This window comes from Astatotilapia calliptera, chromosome 4 (assembly GCF_900246225.1).
Source record: "Astatotilapia calliptera chromosome 4, fAstCal1.2, whole genome shotgun sequence".
In the NCBI taxonomy this organism is placed as follows: Eukaryota; Metazoa; Chordata; class Actinopteri; order Cichliformes; family Cichlidae; genus Astatotilapia; species Astatotilapia calliptera.
This window is the reverse complement of record NC_039305.1, coordinates 23,501,073-23,520,724: the sequence shown is the minus strand read 5'-3', so window position 1 is coordinate 23,520,724 and position 19,652 is coordinate 23,501,073. Positions and strand designations below refer to the sequence as shown.

General features: G+C 43.7%; 1 protein-coding gene across 1 annotated transcript in view; it reads right to left on the bottom strand.

The window, feature by feature from the left end:
* Nucleotides 1–19,652, bottom strand: part of LOC113021122 (protein shisa-8) — a 129,536-nt gene that overhangs the window by 18,096 nt on the left and 91,788 nt on the right. Inside the window, exon 4 of the mRNA XM_026165583.1 lies at nucleotides 171–287. Coding sequence (XP_026021368.1) covers nucleotides 171–287 — 117 coding nt within the window. The remainder of the gene's footprint in view (nucleotides 1–170; nucleotides 288–19,652) is intronic.

Sequence of the window (19,652 nt, the reverse complement as noted above, 5' to 3'; positions counted from 1 at the left end):
ATCATTTTCTACTACCGTACACATTTGGCTTCACTGACCTTTGTACAGTAAGTCTGTGTTCTGCAAGTGACTTGTTATGTGCACACCAGCAGCCGCATCCATGAGTAAGCATGCAAACATACAGCTGTAAACATGTATGCATGTAGTCAGGTTTAGTATGTGTTACTCACCCACAGCCTTGAGTGAGGCATACTTGTTAAAGCCAATTCCCAGGTTGTTGTGAGGGTGAGACAAAGCCATGGCTGGACCCAGAGGAGATAAAGCTGCATTGTTTAAATGGTTGTGATCTATGAAAGACAGAGAGAGAGAAGCAAATATCAAACAAATATCTAAAAGTTGATCAAAGAAAATGCTAATTGAGAGAATATTCTCAGGAGGAATAAGCGCATTAAACCATACAAAGAGAGAAAAGCAGCTCTCCTCTCTATAACTCTGGCCTTATTTGGCTGACATTTTTTTTATGAATGGATGGGGATGATTTTTAAATGTTTTTTATGTTTCCATTTCCAGAAAGTGATGCAAAAGCTCTTTAAGCTCTTTAGTCAGGAATGCAAGAACGAATTAGTTGCGGGCGTGATTTGTGCACTTCTTTCAGGCCACATTACAAAATGTCCATTTCCTAATCAAAATAACAAATATATTCAAAAAGCTGTTTTTTAATTTAATTAAATTTTTTGTTATTTTTACATCTGCAGGTCAACAAGGACACGAGAAAACACCACTTACCATAGGCCTCTGTTTGAGTGAAAACAAGGACAGCTGACGAGAAAATTGAGCACTCAAAACTCAAGCTGAATTACACAAACACACCTTGCAGAAAAGTTGACAGATTTGTTTACAGCGCTGAAAGTCGGATGAACTTGCACATTCACAGCTGCATCGCTATCGGCTAACTGAAAATGCCCGCTCACAGTCCTGCAGGCGTACAGCTAAGCATTCAACTGTAACTTGACAGCTACTCAGCTGAGGCACTCATCACCCAACCACAACCTCCATCTTATTTAGTTTTGGTATTTTATTATGACGATTGAATGGTCATGTATATTTTTATTTAACCCTTATGCCCGCTTCAAATTTTTACCCTTTCGACACCTTGGTGGACCAAAATGTACACACACAAAATCTGCCATTAAAAAATCTTTTTCCCCCTTTTTTCACTTAATCAGCTTGAGCCCTTATAAAATGATCAAAACATTCAGGATTTTAACTCTTTAAATACAAGTTTAATTATTCATTATTTAAAAAAACAAAACAAAAAAGAAAAAATTATTTCCCATATTATAAATAGTCGGGGGATGGAGCATCGCTGAGTCTTGGACATGTCAAATATCAGCAAAATCTGATAACAGATACTCCCTCCTGACACCTTCATGGCCAGAAGTGTCTCATTGACTTCCACTAAAATCACGTGTTTTAGTCTCTAGGCCACTGTAGTATAAACCATTCGTCTTACCCCCTCTTTGCATTATTGGAGTGCAAATAGGGAAGTGGAAGAGAAATGATCACCAGCATAATTAAGACATGGTTTAGCATCACCTGATCTTGCTCTAACTATAAACATTTTTAAAAAAATAAAACGTCTTGATTCTAATCTTAAAACTAGACATGGTTTCTATCCCCCAAATTAACCTGGTTCCACAGGACGAACCACAATTAAACCTCCAATCGGAGTGCTCTGTTAGGGTAATACGATACTATTAGGTCTTTAAGATATGTTGGCACCTGATTATTCAAGACCTCATATATGAGAAGGATTTTTAAATTCAATTCTGGATTTAGCAGGAAACCACTAAAGAGAAGCTAAGATGAGAGAAATATGATCTCCGGGGTCCCTCTTCTACTCTTGCTGCAGCATTTTAGATTAACTTCTCAGGGAGCTTTTAGAAATGGCTGATAACAAGAAATTACAATACTTCAGCTTGTAAGTAAGAAAGGCACAAACTAGTAATTTGGCATCACTCTGAGAGTCTATTTGTGATTTAAGTGACACTACACAGATGAAAGGATGTAGTCCATGATATGTGCACGTTGAGGGACATATTCTGGTCATTTCTCACAGTTTTACTGGAGGTCAAGCTAATGCCATCCAGGGTAAATATTGGTTCGATATCATGTTTCTGATGATTTTAGGGCAACATGCAATAACCTGAATAAGTCTGAATTTAAAGGTAGAAAATTGACTTCTTGTTTTATGTTGAAGGTTAGTTTCTCATGTGGTTTTTGGTGATTTTACTTTCTGTGTTAGTGTCTGATTGAATCCACCTGTACCTTGTGTGATCTCTCCAGTGTTCACTCTGCGACTATTCATTCTTTATCAGGTCTTTGTCATTAATTCCTCCTGTTCACGAGTTATCCTGGGTTTTTAAAAATGACATTTTTTTGTTATTAAAAAATAATCTTAGAGGAAAATGGGTGACAGAATCCCAACTCTAGTCACCAAAGGTACCTGTTTCTGCAATTAATCATTGGAATCAATGGAATACATTTTTCAAAACAACATAAAAGCAACTGCACTCATCTTTGACAATAACAACACAGCATCTCAAAGACTCTGCAAGCCTTCCTGAGAAACAAGGTCAGGCCAGGATTACCTCCCTTCTCTGAAAGTGTCATCTTTCCAGAAGTACAAAACTTAGCTAAAACTGTTTCCTGAAGAGGATGACGCACACACACACACACACACACGCACACACACACCTGACTCCTGGATCCACCAGCCCCACAATAGCTGAAATGCATCGATGGGAATCAAGCGAGGGGGAAACAGGAGAGCGAGGCGGAGAGTGCGGGAGACGCAGGGAGAGAAACCAGAGAGCGAGGGATGTGACACCAGCGCTGACTGATTGAATTAGAAATAGATCTTCACTTCCCCTTGTAATTGATATGCAGTAATGACACGCTGTGTAGCACAGAGTGCAGGGAAGCCCAGTCGTGTGTATGCGTTGTATAGCTGTGTGTGTATGTAAAATATCTTGTGTGAACCATGTATGCCGCCTCTCTCATCACTCATTCGCCTACCTAGAGTTAAAAGGAGCACATCCATCAATCAACCAATAAACAAAAACCCACCTACACTTAAAATTGCTTTAGTTATTTAATTTATGCAGGAATTGCGAACGATTGCACAACATTCAAAGCAATTGCTCCTGCTCTTTAAGTGCCCTACATTTGGATCCCTTGTTCTCAAGCACTCCTTTTGTGAACCAACAACAGTGGAAATAATGAGAGGGTCAGACAGAAAGACAGGGAGTTGAAGGCAGACACAGCTAATTGATGGAAAGATCCCTGGCCACTCTCCAGTTTGACCACAGGGCTGTTCCCGGCCACCAGAAAGAGAGTTAGAGAGTGAGACAAAGAGGTTTATTTTTGAAAGATTTTGTTGTTTTACTCCAGCATAACATGTAACAGTGCGCATACTACTTTTGACCTTTTTCTGCTCAGTGAGTTTTTAGCATCCTCCTTCAGCAACGTTATGACAGACATGGTAATATGCTGAGGCACAGGACAGAGGACGAAATGCAGGATGGGTAAGACAAGTTTAGCTTAGCGTTAGTGTTATTATTCTCAAATAGTTTTTGATGCATGTGTTTATATTTAGAGCGAGATTTATGAACATGTGCGTCCTTAGAGATAGTAAATAGCTGCTGACCTGACTGGAGTAAAAAGCCATTTGCCCTTCAGTGATAAGGAAGGGCACAAAAACAACATGTCACACATTACAAATGACATTTCAAAAAGAACTTCAGGAGCATTGCCATTGCTTAACCATTAGATTATTAACCATATACAGAGTTTATACAATTTTTCAACAACAACTAAACATCAAGCAAGCATGGAGCAACAAAAGCCATAGAAATCAGTGTATGTGCATCCGTGCAATGCAGTGGATTTGTTTCCTTTCTTTTTTTTGGTCTCTTGCCCATTTATCAACAAAAGAAACAGTGAAGAAAAGTAATACGTAATAGTGAGCAAAAAAGAAAGCAGCGGAGCCTTTTAAAGGCTGTAAAAGCCGAGTCCATATTGTCCACAGTGCCACACCTTTTCTATTACGCCTTCAGTTTTATGTCATAACTTTAACAATATGTTAAAAGCCAAAGCCAAACCGTGTCACACTGCTATAGTAAAAATCTGCTTGTAATAAAACGGTTTAGAGAAATGGTCTATAAATAAACATTATTAGCCCTGTTAAAATGATTAAAGCGAATCTAACATTGTAGCTTAACTCACTTTGGATTAGCTGTGTCCTCATTTTAAGCATTGCTTCATTGTTGGCCTTTAGAATAATTGTTAATTAATTTTGCATCAGTCACAGATGATTAATACCTTACTAAAAGCAGGAGTTAAACTGGTTAATTGAACAAGAAGAAAAAATATGAGGGGGCAGTTGCAGAAGGGTGAACATCATTTTCAGTCTGACAATCACTAATTATTTAAAACCCAGCCTTGGAAATCAAGGTTTTTGACATTTACATAGCACACAGGAAGCAGCAGATTAAAAAAGACAAAAAACAAACAAACAAAGAAAAGTATCTAATGCTTGTTTTATGCTACTCTTGTTGTGCCTGTTCATGCTATTGTGCAGCCCTTAAACAAGCTAATGGCAGGTAGCTCAGCTGTGGGTAAGTTTGTGGGTAATGCTGATTGGCTGGCAAAAAGGGGAGGGAGTAACAGGCAGCATGAAAAGTACAGTCAGTGGCTGCAGTGCACACTTTTCATGGCCGATACACAAACAACAGCACAAACAAGAGTAGCCCACAGACAGGCTGTACCACATACTTTGGACACTTGGTCATAGCTGTTGTTGTAGCATGCTAAAATATAGCAAATGTTCTAGTGGCTAACTAGACTTTAGGTGCTAAAATACTCATGTGACATAGCAAAAACTAGCTAGCTAGCTGCTATCATTTTGATATAGTTTCCACCCTCAGTTGCAGAACTTGCTGCCCAAAGAGATTTCTCGCGTTGTGAGGGAAAAATATGTATTTCCTGAGTTGTTAACTAGGTGAAACCATTCACAGAGGTTGTTGCTCCCAAATCCTTGTTGTGAGTAGTTGTCCACTAACACCCACTAACAAACCACAGAGAGGCAGTGAAACTCGAAAAACTGCGACACCTTCAGAGCTCGAATACCTGTTATTTTTTCCAATAATTGGTGGTTACCAGGCAATCGCCAACTGGTCTCTATGGTCTCTTTTGTCCTATAATTACATGGTTCGTATTTTTTTCAGTTGTTTTTAAAAAATTTTCTACCCTGTAATATGCACAGCATGTTGATTGAATTGATTTCATCAGCTGTTTGATTTGATCAAACATGTTGTCAACATGTAGTGCAGCTCGGTTCTCTGAGCATGTAACTCCTTACGGATCCTCCTTCACATGTTTCTTTGAGTTTATGTTTTTCCACTGAGGTAAAGAGAGAGTTTTTAGGAGAAGTCACAGGAGGATTTTCTTTTTTTTGACAATTCATCTGCAAACCCCATGTCCTCCCTTTCTCTTGGTGTTTGTTTGTGTTCCTTCTGTTAGGTTATGTGGCCCTGGGGCATATTTCTTGTTTTTTCTCAGTCACTGTATTTTTGAAATATTTTTTGGACATCACTTGCTCCATCCAGTTCCTGGGTTCCACTTGACACACTTTTAAACTGAGTTGCTTTTGAGGGGTTTTCCCCTTCTCTCTCTGTAACCTGTCTGCTTCTGTAAGTGTCCTGTGCTTGCATCATCCCTCTTTATTCACCTTTTTTCAAACAAAAGTATTTCTGCTATCCTTTCATTTTCACATTTATGAAATATCAGGTCTCTAGTCTGTTTTCATTAATGATTTGCGAAATGTTACCCCTCAGCCGTCGCGATACGATTCATACCGCCGCAAAAAAAAGTGTGAGAGAGATTGAAAAGGAACAAATTATTTCCTGCAGTTTGTATTCGTGAATAAATTCTCTCTGAATGTCCCACATTTCCTCTGCATGTGTGTTCACGAGGCTGCGCGCGGTTTTTGATGTACTGTAGTATGGAGGCCTCGGAGGAAAAGCGCTGATAAGAATTCAAATTTATGTTTATTAAATGGAAGCAGATGAGAAAATGAGGACTTTACCATACATGAATGTAATTCACAGTGTGTAGAGGCGAAAACTGTGAAAGTGATGAAATGTATGTGGACCTGTGTGTGTGTGTGTGTCCTATACCTTTGTGAGCAGCTATAGCAAATAATGTCTGTTTGGCATGTGCACGCTTCCCTCCAGCGTGTATTTGTTTTGATTTGTATGTGTGTACTTTGAAGCATACCTTGTTTGTGTTTGTGACTAGAGTGTGTGTGTGCAGCCAGGCAGGCAGGCAGGAGAGCACCGCTGGGTGATGGCCTAATTCAGCAGGGCTCAACATCAAAGAGGTTGACTGCTGCAAGGGCTTCAGCCAGTCTTACTCTGAAATGACTACTGTCACACACACACACGCGCACAAACACACACACGCACACACACACACACACGCACAGCTAATGAGAGACAGAGAGCGAGAGAGGGAGGGAAGAAGAAAGGGGAATAAATGTAAGAACAGCAGAGTGGGATGGAGAGAGACGAGGACAGCTCGGTGTCGTTTAATGGCAAAGACTCGTCATGAAACAGAAGCCGTTGTCTCAACTTCACCCTTTATACTATAACTTGAAAATACAATGTTTATAAATATATTTGTTAAATTTATTGTCTGATGTTTCACAGTGCAGAGCACTAGCAGGGCGCAGTTTGAGTGATGTGCAGGGTGATATAAGATCATCTGTGGAACTGCAGGGCACTCTGGATGTGTTTGTGGTTGTTTCATCTTATGTGAGAGAAGGAAAGCAAAGACAAAAAAGAGGATTCAGAGGTAGGACAGAGCAGAGGAGGCTTAAAGCTTTGTCTCTTATACTTTGTGTACAGCACATGTAACGCACCAGCTGTTCAAGGGACTGGTTTGTATGTATGCTGATGTGCATATTAGTTTTTTAGAGCAGAAGGTACAAAATCATATATGTGGCCTCACATACTGCAGGCCACTTGGATCAGTGGCCTTCTGTCAGGACAAAGAAGGTGAGCAGTGATTAGCAGTTGCTTAATGAAATCTGAAAATAAACACCAATTAAAACTAAAGTGAATGCGATTCCTCTCCTTTCATTAAGGCTGTTTCCAAGCATTACCGCCACCTTGTGGTCATGAAAGATAGCTGTTGTCACAGGACAACAATGCACACTTTACTTTGATTCCACTGAAATCTAGTGTGTCTCGATTACATTGGGGGTGTCTTGTTATTGACCGCATAAACCTTTGGTGTTTGATGGGAAACTCATGGAAGTTTAGCATGGCAGACAAGATGCTGCTGGCTTCACTCTGCTAAGATCAGTTTTGATCTGCACATTTGCAGAATGTTTTCATGGTGTTTGATTTATTTTTTGATTTATCGTTTTTAGTTCAAAGGAATATCCCAACTGCATTTTTTTTTAAATTCTTTTTGGCGTTAGTACTTTGTTCTATGTCTTTTGTCCTGTCACCCTTCCTTCACTTGCGGCAATGGCTGCCTCTCACTGGTTCTTCCTGTTAAAAAGGGAGTTTTTCCTTCTCACTGTCACCAACAAGTTTACTCATACAGGGCTGAGTGATGGTTGAGGTCTCTCTGTATTATTGTAGGGTCTTAACCTTTTAATATAAAGCGCCTTTAGGCAGCTGTTGTTGTGCGCTATATAAATAAATTCTATGAGTGTGTTAGGGAAAATATTATAAAACACTTCTTCAGTAAAGACTTCAGAGAAGAGAAACACAGACAGTTTTACTTGTTGCTTAGCAAGGGCAGCTCGGAGACTGCCCCGGTCTTTATTTTATAGTTCCAGTGTGTGTGTGTGTGTGTGTGTGTGTGTGTGTGTGTGTGTGTGTGTGTGTGTGTGTGTGTGTGTGTGTGTGCTGCTGATCAAAGGGTCATAAAGCACAAAAGGTATACCCTTGGTCAGGAAGAGGGTAGTCTCCCCCACCCTAGATGGTTCACCCTTGATAACACCGTGAGGAAGTCCAGCAGTTCAAGCACTTAGACTAGAACAGACGTAGTTACGTTAATCCTACCGTAAAACAATAAAACAAGGTACGACCTCTTTCCCATGCTCCCAGGATGTGGGGGTGAACCAAGCCTGCTGAAAATCACACATCCTGTCACTACACAATTGATTATATGCCTCTAAGCATACATGGTTAAACATTTCCTAATACAAATAACTACAAACAGCATCCTACCATAAGCAAACTTATATCACTAAAAGATTATACTGACTACTAAATACAATTTTCCATTGACAGAGTGTGAGAAGAGACCCAGTCCTGTAATTTGTGAGGTGGCATTTTGTCACCAGTTTTGAGTTTTGCTGTTTTCATGCTGTCAGGAAATTGTCCAGTTTGGTGTGATAAGTTGAAGTTTTGAGTTAGTGGTTTTCTTTTTCCATTTATTAACACCATCTATAACTTCTTCATGTGTAGCTGTAATGCTGTTAAACCGCTCATCAGTGTGACAGCTAGTGGTGCTGAGGAAAAAGCTGTTATCAGTGTGATTTTCCAGTTCATGTGGATGATGTTCAGTGTAATGAGAAGCGCTCAGCGCTAGATCATATTGTACAGCAAACTTTTGCAGATTGTAGATTGGTCATTATTTTAAGTCTATGAGTTTTTTGTTGTTGTAATCAGTTTGAACATATGAAATTTCCCCCTCGCCGTCGCAGCTATCAGCTCCGGATTAAACTCTGCATCAGCTCCTTCCTTTTCCTTCTTTTGCATCTGTGAAGTCTTCATTTATATAGATTTTTGTTCCAGTGAGTGACTCAGCCCGCTGTATGGGTTTAACTGTTTGACTGTATAATTATGTGCACTGTCCTTCTTGAGCTCCTGCTGCAATCAGACAGAAGTTTTCTCATTTTTTCCCCTTTTTTGAGCGAGGTCTCTCTCAATCCACAAATCCTTCCAAACACAGACTGTCACACACATTGAAAACATCAGTTGTTTTTTTCAGTTTGTTTGGCAATTTCTGATTTTATGTCATCCGCCTGCTTTCGTCTGAAGGGTTGTTTTAAGCTAATCTGATCGTCTGCTTATATTTAAAAAAATTAAGTTCATTGTTTTTTGTGAAATGTTTTCTCTGACATAGAAGTAAGAAGATGTATGCCATGACTTTTTATGCCCTTATTTTAAGGGCATAAAATTGACCAAACAGTACCTATAGAGTTTACATATTATGTCTGTTATATTATGTTACATATATGTACTATATACATTATTATATTCTGTTTAATCAGTACAAAAATATGTAGAAACTATAATTTGTTGTTTTATCAGTGGGTAGTGTGGGTTATGTGCTGGACTGGTAGCATTTTATTTTATTGCTATGCTAAGCTAACCATTTGCCTCCCATGGCATCATATTCACATTTAAGATATTTGATTGCACCAGGTAACCTTTAACATATACTGCAAATGGCAGAAAAAATATTTCATGGTACTTACAGTCTTCTTCAGTAACTCTAGGCAAGAATAGGTTAGATAACTGGATGCTGTTTACATGTTAAAGCTTTGAGTGGGTACCATGTGTGCAGCATATGGGCCTCATTCATTAATATCTCTTCCTGTCTCAGTGTGTTGGAAAAAATACACACAAGCTTTACTCTGTGTTGTTGCTTAGCAAAGCTTTCTGCGTGTCCTCTCTTTCTTCCTCTAATTCTCAAAGTTTATCTTTTTAAAAATCTTTTTCTGTCACTTTTCCTCTGTTACATTTCTTTTCAGGCGCCTCTTTCTACTTCTGCACCTGCCTCTTCCCGCCTATCCTTCCTCCTTCCCTCCTCATACACCTTGTTTTCTCTGCAACCCTGTCTTGCCTAACTCTTTTGTTGTGACGGTAGAACATCTGTTGCGATGGAACGAAGCAGTGAAACCAATATGTGAGAAAGACTCATCTACCTTCATGTTTTCTTTTTGATTTCCCTGCCTCTTTTTCTCTGCCGTAAGTTTTAGTGAAGTGGGAGCTCAGTGTTTCTCTACATTTCACTCTTTTCTTTAACAGCATATAATCTACGGCAATACTGTTGTACTGATGAGTACTACCATTATGAGCAAAACACTTCAGTGAATATTCAATGATGAAATAATTTTTGCCTCACTGACCTGCTGACTGTCCAGTGGCCATACTTCTAAACTCTCTTAATACTAAGAGGAATGTGAAGAGAGACTGATGAATGACTAGAAGTACCCGCGCCCTGCTTTGCCCAGCAAATCCCTGCTTTTCTCTTAATTTTTTTTGTACTCTTATTCTTGTTCCTCTGTGTTAAATAGAGTAAATGGAGTCATTTCAGCACACTAACATCAATGTTGAAGTCTCTTTAAAAACTGCTCCGCACGCCAACCCCCCAACCCCCCTTTTCTACCCCTCACACTCTATTTGCAGGATAAATGAGGGCTTATCCCAGGATAACACCATTATTTTCTGCCTTTAGCACAGACAATGAATGTGCTGAACGTTGCTGCTCATTGCTTTGCATAATGCAGTGAACACATCTATGCATAACACACACACACACACACACACACACTGACATGCTCATGCATGGACAGAGCGGTTTATCTAAATAAATAGAATTAGCTGTGGAAAGCATGTTGACTACAGAGTAGTCCAAATAATAAATAGAGCAAAGTGAAAGCAAAGTGAAAGAAGAAAGGATGAAAGAAATGGAGGTAAATTAGAGGTGAGGTAAAGATTATCTAATGTGTGTTGACAAACGATGATGTCACATCACTTAAACAAGACTTGAAATGCAGTCTTCAATCATGTAAGGTTCATTAAAACTACAAGAAAGATGTGTCAGCAGTTCACATCACTACTGTAACAGCTGCAGATGTCAGAAGTACTATATATATATATATATATATATATATATATATATATATAGTGTACAGGAACATCTGTGCCGAGTATAACCTGGAAGTCCCGAGGTCAAAATGGGAGATGCCCCCAAGGGTGGTGGAGAATGACCGAGCTAAGATCCTGTGGGACTTCCAGATACAGACGGACAAAATGGTGGTGGCTAACCAACCGGACATAGTGGTGGTAGACAAACAGAAGAAGACGGCCGTAGTGATCGATGTAGCGGTTCCAAATGACAGCAATATCAGGAAGAAGGAACACGAGAAGCTGGAGAAATACCAAGGGCTCAGAGAAGAGCTCGAGAGGATGTGGAGGGTGAAGGTAACGGTGGTCCCCGTGGTAATCGGAGCACTAGGTGCGGTGACTCCCAAGCTAGGCGAGTGGCTCCAGCAGATCCCGGGAACAACATCGGAGATCTCTGTCCAGAAGAGCGCAGTCCTGGGAACAGCTAAGATACTGCGCAGGACCCTCAAGCTCCCAGGCCTCTGGTAGAGGACCCGAGCTTGAAGGATAAACCGCCCGCAGGGGCGTGCTGGGTGGTATATATATATATATATATGTGTGTGTGTATATATATATATGTGTATATATATATATATATATATATATATATATATGTGTATATATATATATATATGTGTGTATGTATATATATATATATATGTGTATGTATATATATATATATATATATATATATATATATATATATATATATATATATAACACCCAGCACGCCCCTGCGGGCGGTTTATCCTTCAAGCTCGGGTCCTCTACCAGAGGCCTGGGAGCTTGAGGGTCCTGCGCAGTATCTTAGCTGTTCCCAGGACTGCGCTCTTCTGGACAGAGATCTCCGATGTTGTTCCCGGGATCTGCTGGAGCCACTCGCCTAGCTTGGGAGTCACCGCACCTAGTGCTCCGATTACCACGGGGACCACCGTTACCTTCACCCTCCACATCCACTCGAGCTCTTCTCTGAGCCCTTGGTATTTCTCCAGCTTCTCGTGTTCCATCCATCCATCCATCCATTTTCATCCGCTTTGTCTGGGGCCGGGTCGCGGGGGCAGCAGCCTAAGCAAAGAGGCCCAGACCGCCCTCTCCCCAGCCACCTCCTCCAGCTTATCCGGGGGAATACCAAGGCGTTCCCAGGCCAGCCGAGAGATATAATCTCTCCAGCGTGTCCTGGGTCTGCCCCGGGGCCTCCTCCCGGTGGGACATGCCTGGAACACCTCACCCAGGAGGCGCCCAGGGGGCATCCTTGTCAGATGCCCGAACCACCTCAACTGGCTCCTTTCGATGTGGAGCAGCAGCTGCTCTACTCTGAGCCCCTCCCGGATGGCCGAACTTCTCACCCTATCTCTAAGGGAGAGGCCAGCCACCCTTCGGAGGAAGCTCATTTCTGCCGCTTGTATCCTTGATCTCGTTCTTTCGGTCACTACCCACAGCTCGTGGCCATAGGTGAGGGTAGGGACGTAGATCGACCGGTAAATTGAGAGCTTCGCTTTTACACTCAGCTCCCTCTTCACCACGACGGACCGGTGCAGCGTCCGCATTACTGCAGCTGCAGCCCCAATCCGTCTGTCGATCTCCGGCTCCCTTCTCCCATCACTCGCGAACAAGACCCCGAGATACTTGAACTCCTCCACTTGGGGCAGGAACTCATCCCCGACCCGGAGTGGGCACTCCACCCTTTTCCGGCTGAGAACCATGGCCTCAGATTTGGAGGTGCTGATCCTCATTCCCGCTGCTTCACACTCGGCTGCGAACCGCTCCAGTGCGAGCTGGAGGCCCTCACCCGATGAAGCCAACAGAACCACATCATCTGCAAAAATCAGAGATGAGATTCTGAGGCCACCAAAGCGAAAGCCCTCCGCCACTTGGCTGCGCCTAGAAATCCTGTCCATAAAAATTATGAACAGAACCGGAGACAAAGGGCAGCCCTGGCGGAGCCCATCACCCACCGGGAACGAGTCCGACTTATTGCCGGCAATGCGAACCAAGCTCTTGCAACGGTTGTATAGGGATCGAATGGCCCGTAGCAATGGGCCAGACACCCCATATTCCCGCAACACCTCCCACAGGACACCCCGAGGGACACGGTCAAATGCCTTCTCCAAGTCCACAAAACACATGTAGACTGGTTGGGCAAACTCCCATGCACCCTCAAGTATCCTGGAGAGGATAAAGAGCTGGTCCAGTGTTCCGCGACCAGGACGAAAACCGCATTGTTCCTCCTGTATCCGAGGTTCGACTAACGGACGAACTCTCCTTTCCAGCACCCTGGCATAGACTTTCCCAGGGAGGCTGAGGAGTGTGATCCCCCTGTAGTTGGAACACACCCTCCGGTCCCCTTTCTTGAAGATGGGGACCACCACCCCGGTCTGCCAGTCCACAGGTACTGCCCCTGATCTCCACGCAACATTGCAGAGGCGTGTCAACCAGGACAGCCCTACAACGTCCAGAGCCTTCAGGAACTTGGGGCGGACCTCATCAACACCAGGGGCTCTGCCACCAAGGAGTTGTTTAACTGCCTCAGTGACCTCGCCCCCGGAAATTGGTGGGTCATTCCCCTCATCCCCAGACTCTGCTTCCTCCTCGGAAGACGTGTCAGTGGGATTAAGGAGGTCCTCGAAGTATTCCTTCCACCGCCTGACAATTTTCTCAGTCGACGTCAGCAGTGCTCCGCCAGCACTATACACAGTGCAGGTAGAGCACCGCTTTCCCCTCCTGAGACGTCTGACGGTTTGCCAGAATCTGTTCGAGGCAGCCCGAAAGTCTTTTTCCATGGCCTCTCCGAACTCCTCCCACACCCGAGTTTTTGCTTCAGCCACTGCCCGAGCCGCATTCCGCTTGGCCTGTCGATACCCGTCGGCTGCCTCCGGAGTCCCACAGGCTAACCAAGCCCAATAGGACTTCTTCTTCAGCCTGGTGGCTCCCTTCACCTCTGGTGTCCACCATTTGGTTCGGGGATTACCACCACGGCAGGCACCAACCACCTTGCGGCCGCAGCTCAATGCAGCAGCTTCGGCAATGGAGACGCTGAACATGGTCCATTCGGACTCAATGTCCCCAGTCTCCCTCGGAATGCTGTTGAAGCTCTGCCGGAGGTGTGCGTTGAAGATCTCGCAGACTGGGGCCTCTGCTAGACGTTCCCAGCACACCCTCACTACGCGTTTAGGTGCACCAGGTCTGTCCAGCGTCTTCCCCCGCCACCTGATCCAACTCACCACCAGGTGGTGATCAGTTGACAGCTCAGCCCTTCTCTTTACCCAAGTGTCCAGAACATATGGTCGCAGGTCTGCTGATACGATTACAAAATCGATCATCGACCTACGGCCTAGAGCATCCTGGTGCCACGTGCACTTATGGACACTCTTATGTTCGAACAGGGTGTTCGTTATGGCCAAACTGTGATTAGCACAGAAGTCCAATAACAGAGCACCGCTCGGGTTCAGATCAGGGAGGCCGTTCCTCCCAATCACGCCCCTCCAGGTCTCGCTGTCGTTACCCACGTGAGCATTGAAGTCTCCCAGCAGGACAACAGAGTCTCCAGGTGGAGCACCCTCCAGCACCCCCCCCCCCCCCGCCCCCCAGGGACTCTAAGAAGGCTGGGTACTCTGAACTGCCACCCCCAACGTACCGGCAGCAAGCCGAGGGGATATTAGGATACCCACCCCAGCCCGCCGCCTCTCACCAGGGGCAACTCCAGACTGAGACAGAGTCCAGCCCCTCTCCAGGAGACTGGTTCCAGAGCCCAAGCCATGTGTAGAGGTGAGCCCGACTATATCTAGCCGGTACCTCTCAACCTCACGCACTAACTCAGGCTCCTTCCCCACCAGAGAGGTGACATTCCATGTCCCCATGTCCCTATTATATATATATATATATATATATATATATATATATATATATATATATATATATATATATATATATATATATATGTACATGGATGACATCAAGCTGTATGCCAAGAGTGAACGAGATATCGATTCACTGATCCACACTACCAGGCTATACAGCAATGACATTGGAATGTCGTTCGGACTGGAGAAGTATAGTCGGATGGTAACAAAGAGAGGGAAGGTAGTCAGAACTGAGGGGATTGAACTACCAGAAGGCAACATTGCAGACATAGAGGACAGTTACAAGTACTTGGGGATCCCGCAGGCGAATGGGAACCATGAAGAGGCCGCTAGAAAAGCTGCAACCACCAAGTACCTGCAGAGGGTCAGGCAAGTCCTGAGGAGTCAGCTGAATGGTAAGAACAAGATCCGGGCCATCAACACGTACGCCCTGCCCGTGATCAGGTACCCTGCTGGGGTAATAGGCTGGCCAAAGGAGGAGATAGAAGCCACTGACATAAAGACAAGAAAGCTCCTTACCATGCATGGAGGGTTTCACCCCAAGTCCAGCACCCTGAGGCTGTACGCTAAGCGGAAGGAAGGGGGCCGGGGACTGGTGAGTGTCAGCACCACAGTCCAGGATGAGACAACGAACATCCAAGAATACATTGGGAAGATGGCCCCAACTGACCGAGTGCTCAGTGAATACCTCAGGCAGCAGAAACCCAAGAAAGAGGAGGGAGACGAGGAACCATCATGGAAGGACAGAGCCCTGCACGGTATGTACCACCGGCAGATAGAGGAGGTGGCTGATATCCAGAAATCCTACCAGTGGCTGGACAAAGCTGGACTGAAAGACAGCACAGAGGCACTAATCATGGCAGCACAAGAACAAGCTCTGAGCACAAGATCCATAGAGGCTGGGGTCTATCACACCAGGCAAGACCCCAGGTGCAGGCTGTGTAAAGATGCCCCAGAGACAATCCAGCACATAACAGCAGGGTGCAAGATGCTAGCAGGCAAGGCATACATGGAACGCCATAACCAAGTGGCCGGCATAGTGTACAGGAACATCTGTGCCGAGTATAACCTGGAAGTCCCGAGGTCAAAATGGGAGATGCCCCCAAGGGTGGTGGAGAATGACCGAGCTAAGATCCTGTGGGACTTCCAGATACAGACGGACAAAATGGTGGTGGCTAACCAACCGGACATAGTGGTGGTAGACAAACAGAAGAAGACGGCCGTAGTGATCGATGTAGCGGTTCCGAATGACAGCAATATCAGGAAGAAGGAACACGAGAAGCTGGAGAAATACCAAGGGCTCAGAGAAGAGCTCGAGAGGATGTGGAGGGTGAAGGTAACGGTGGTCCCCGTGGTAATCGGAGCACTAGGTGCGGTGACTCCCAAGATAGGCGAGTGGCTCCAGCAGATCCCGGGAACAACATCGGAGATCTCTGTCCAGAAGAGCGCAGTCCTGGGAACAGCTAAGATACTGCGCAGGACCCTCAAGCTCCCAGGCCTCTGGTAGAGGACCCGAGCTTGAAGGATAAACCGCCCGCAGGGGCGTGCTGGGTGTTTTTTTTATCAGTAGCACTGCCAGGCTTCTACCTTTCTACCTTTAAAACCCGGAGAGCAGCCAAATGGCTGGTAGGCTTTTAGCTAAGCTTTAGCTTCAGCCAAGTGGAAGCTAAATTGGCTAGTCATTCATATGTATATTAGGTTGTTACCTGGGAATTCTGGAGGGAGGGGAGTGGGGGTGTGTGAATGAGGGGGTGGGGGAGCTGCTAAAAGCTGTGAACTTCCTTGTGTTTCATCTTGATGCATTCTCAATCATCCAGGGAAATAAATCTCCAAAAGTCACCAACTTGGAGTGTTTCAGTTTGCCATCTTAGGGAGAAATCAACACACATGGGTGTATGTCCTTTGTTGCTGAGATTTATTGATAAAAACAGTACAAAAAACCAACCATTTGTACACATATTTACAAATGGCCTGCTGAGTGGTACACGGGGCATGTTCATTGGTTCATGGACCTCCCTGAACTAATGGCATTTATTGCAATTGTCATCTTGCGGGGGGTTTACAGGGTTCCATCTGTAAATGACTGCTGGTCAGCAAACCTGGGAAACCCACAGATAATTGGAACTATGGCACGAAACCGCTTCCAAGACATCATGCAACACCTACGCTTTGATGACAAGTCCACCCGCAGTGATCGAGCAAAGACTGATAAGTTCGCTGCAATTTCCAGTGTGTGGGGATCATTTGTCACCAACTGCATCACGTGCTACAACCCTGGTCTACATATCACCGTTGATGAACAGCTTTTCCCATCAAAGACTCGGTGCTGTTTCCTGCAGTATATTGCACGTAAACCTGACAAGTTTGGGATCAAGTTTTGGGTGGCTTGCGACCTAAAATCCAAGTACATTTGGAATGTCTTCCCATATCTTGGCAAGGACCCTAATCGTCCCACTGGGGAGAGACTTTCTGAAAATGTAGTAATGAGGCTGATGGAACCATTCCTAGACAAGGGCAGAAATGTTACCACGGACAATTTTTTCACATCGCTTTCACTTGCGCAAAAACTTCTTAGACGGAAAACCACCATCCTCGGCACAGTCAACAAGATTCGCAGGAAAATTCCTCAATCCACTAGACAGACATCTAGACAGACACTCCCTCCAGAATTCCCAGGTAACAACCTAATTTACATATGAATGACTAGCCAATTTAGCTTCCACTTCGCTGAAGCTAAGGCCTAGCTAAAAGCCATTTGGCTGCTCTCCGGGTTTTAAAGGTAGAAAAGCCAAATGGCTGCTCTCCGGGAGTTTAAGTGTATATGTATATATATATATAAAACGTGCTAACTGTAACACATTTAATTCCAATTTAAATGCCTCCTAAAAGATTCGATAGTGTCATCCAGCCTCAGTATGTGTTACTAGACCTCTCTGCACATGTCTTTTATTCTGTCTTCATCCTGTCTTCCTTCTCTCACCCCAACCAGTCGCAGCAGATGAGTTCTTCCTTCCCACTGTTGCCAAAGTACTTGCTCATAGAAGGGTCATGTGATTGTTGGATCTTTCTCTGTATGTGTTGTTGTGATTTGGCACTGTATTGAGCATTTTACAGTAAATGCTTGTGAATTATGAAGTCCATTCAGTCAGTACAGATACACTCGGTGGGGGGAAAAAACAAAACAAAACATAAAGCCCAACAGAAGTTTTACATGCAGAATTCTGCAGATATAAAACATATTCACATAAAACAGACATGCAGAGCCAACGCAGGCAAATAAAACTGATAATTAACAGGATAGAGCATTTCAAGTTTTTAATCACATTTAATCCAGCTCCCAGTCAGCCTTTATTCAAAAGCACTCCAAACTAAAAGCTGAGCCCAGAAAAGTCTTCCTCGTGTCAGCTGGTGCTGCAGCCATCCACTTCCAGACATACTCACAGCAACACTGCTTTCCAAACAGCAGTATAGTAGAAATTATATAAGAAATGGCTGAATGTATGAAAAATGTATGAATCAAAGAACAAATCATGGCAACCAAAACAACAGTAAATACGCAGTCACAGTTTGACTGGTTGGTTTGAGATTCACTTCCATTGATTAACTTTCAGTTAGCTGAATACTTGGACAAAGAGGTCAGATCACCGATACTTTCCTTCACTGGCTTCCAGTCAAATTCAGAATCCACTTTAAAATTCTAGTATTAACATATAAAGCTCTACATGTGCAGAAAAAAGCAATTAAAAAGATAGCAGGAATGAAAAAAGCTGGTGGAAGGTAAATGGGAACGATTGACAGGGAGAGGAAAGGAAAGATGAACAGATGGCAAACAGGATACAGGAAAGAGAACAGACGAGGGCTGCGAACGTCCCTCTTGGTTTGCAGCCTCTCTCCCAGACTGTTTTTCAGCTGGACAGAGCCATTAAATATCCCACTGAGATCGGGATTTGTCTTTTCAGCACCATGGACAGCATCATTATCCATACAGAACAAGACTCAATCTGACCCATCACTGCTTGGAAAGAACAGCACAGGGGGAACGACTCTGATTTAACTGAAGTCAAACTTCTCATCTTGTTTTAATTCACCCCCTCCTCCAAACACACCTTTTCATTTCCCTTTTCCCTTCATTTACTCATGAAAACAGTCCATATTTTCATTTTATGTAAATGTTATTAATTCAGTCTGGCTGGCTAACCTGTCAAGCAAAACATTAAAAGTTGTGCAGCAACAAAGGGTAAAACAGCTGAATATTAATTAAAAGCCTTTTATTAAAGCATTTATACTTTGCTTTTCTTTGCAGTTGCTGTGACAGTTTCTGGGCATGATAATTAGTGCGTGTATGCATGCAAGAGGGGGTATGTGTATTTCTTTTCCTCATTTGTTTTGGTTGCATTTGTGCGTTATGTAACAGTGAAACAAACAGTGTGAGTGAATCTCTTTATTCCATTATTTTTTATTCATTATCTACAAAGAAGCGCTTCAACTCAAGCGTCTGAAGTCCGACTACTCCCCCCAGCCCCTTCACGCCCAAAGTCACCATGACTCATTCTTGCTCTCCCTCACGCCTTCTCTCTCTCTCTCTAATTGTTCTTCAAGGAACAACAAAGCAAACCCCCTTGTCACCACTTCTTAACTTCAGAAGATTCAATTATTCAGAAGAGGTAATTGTACTGAACTGTTATCTAAAGCTAAGTCGCCTACCCACAGAAATTTACTGATGTTGTAGCCTTATTCTCTCATCTTATGTCTGCGTTTATAAAATGTGATTTATGCGTGTGCGCCAGTATAAGTGTGTTGCATAATCACCTGCAGCTTCTTCGGCAGAAATTAGGAGAGGTAGACAAACCCTTGTTATGCAACAGGGCTCACAATT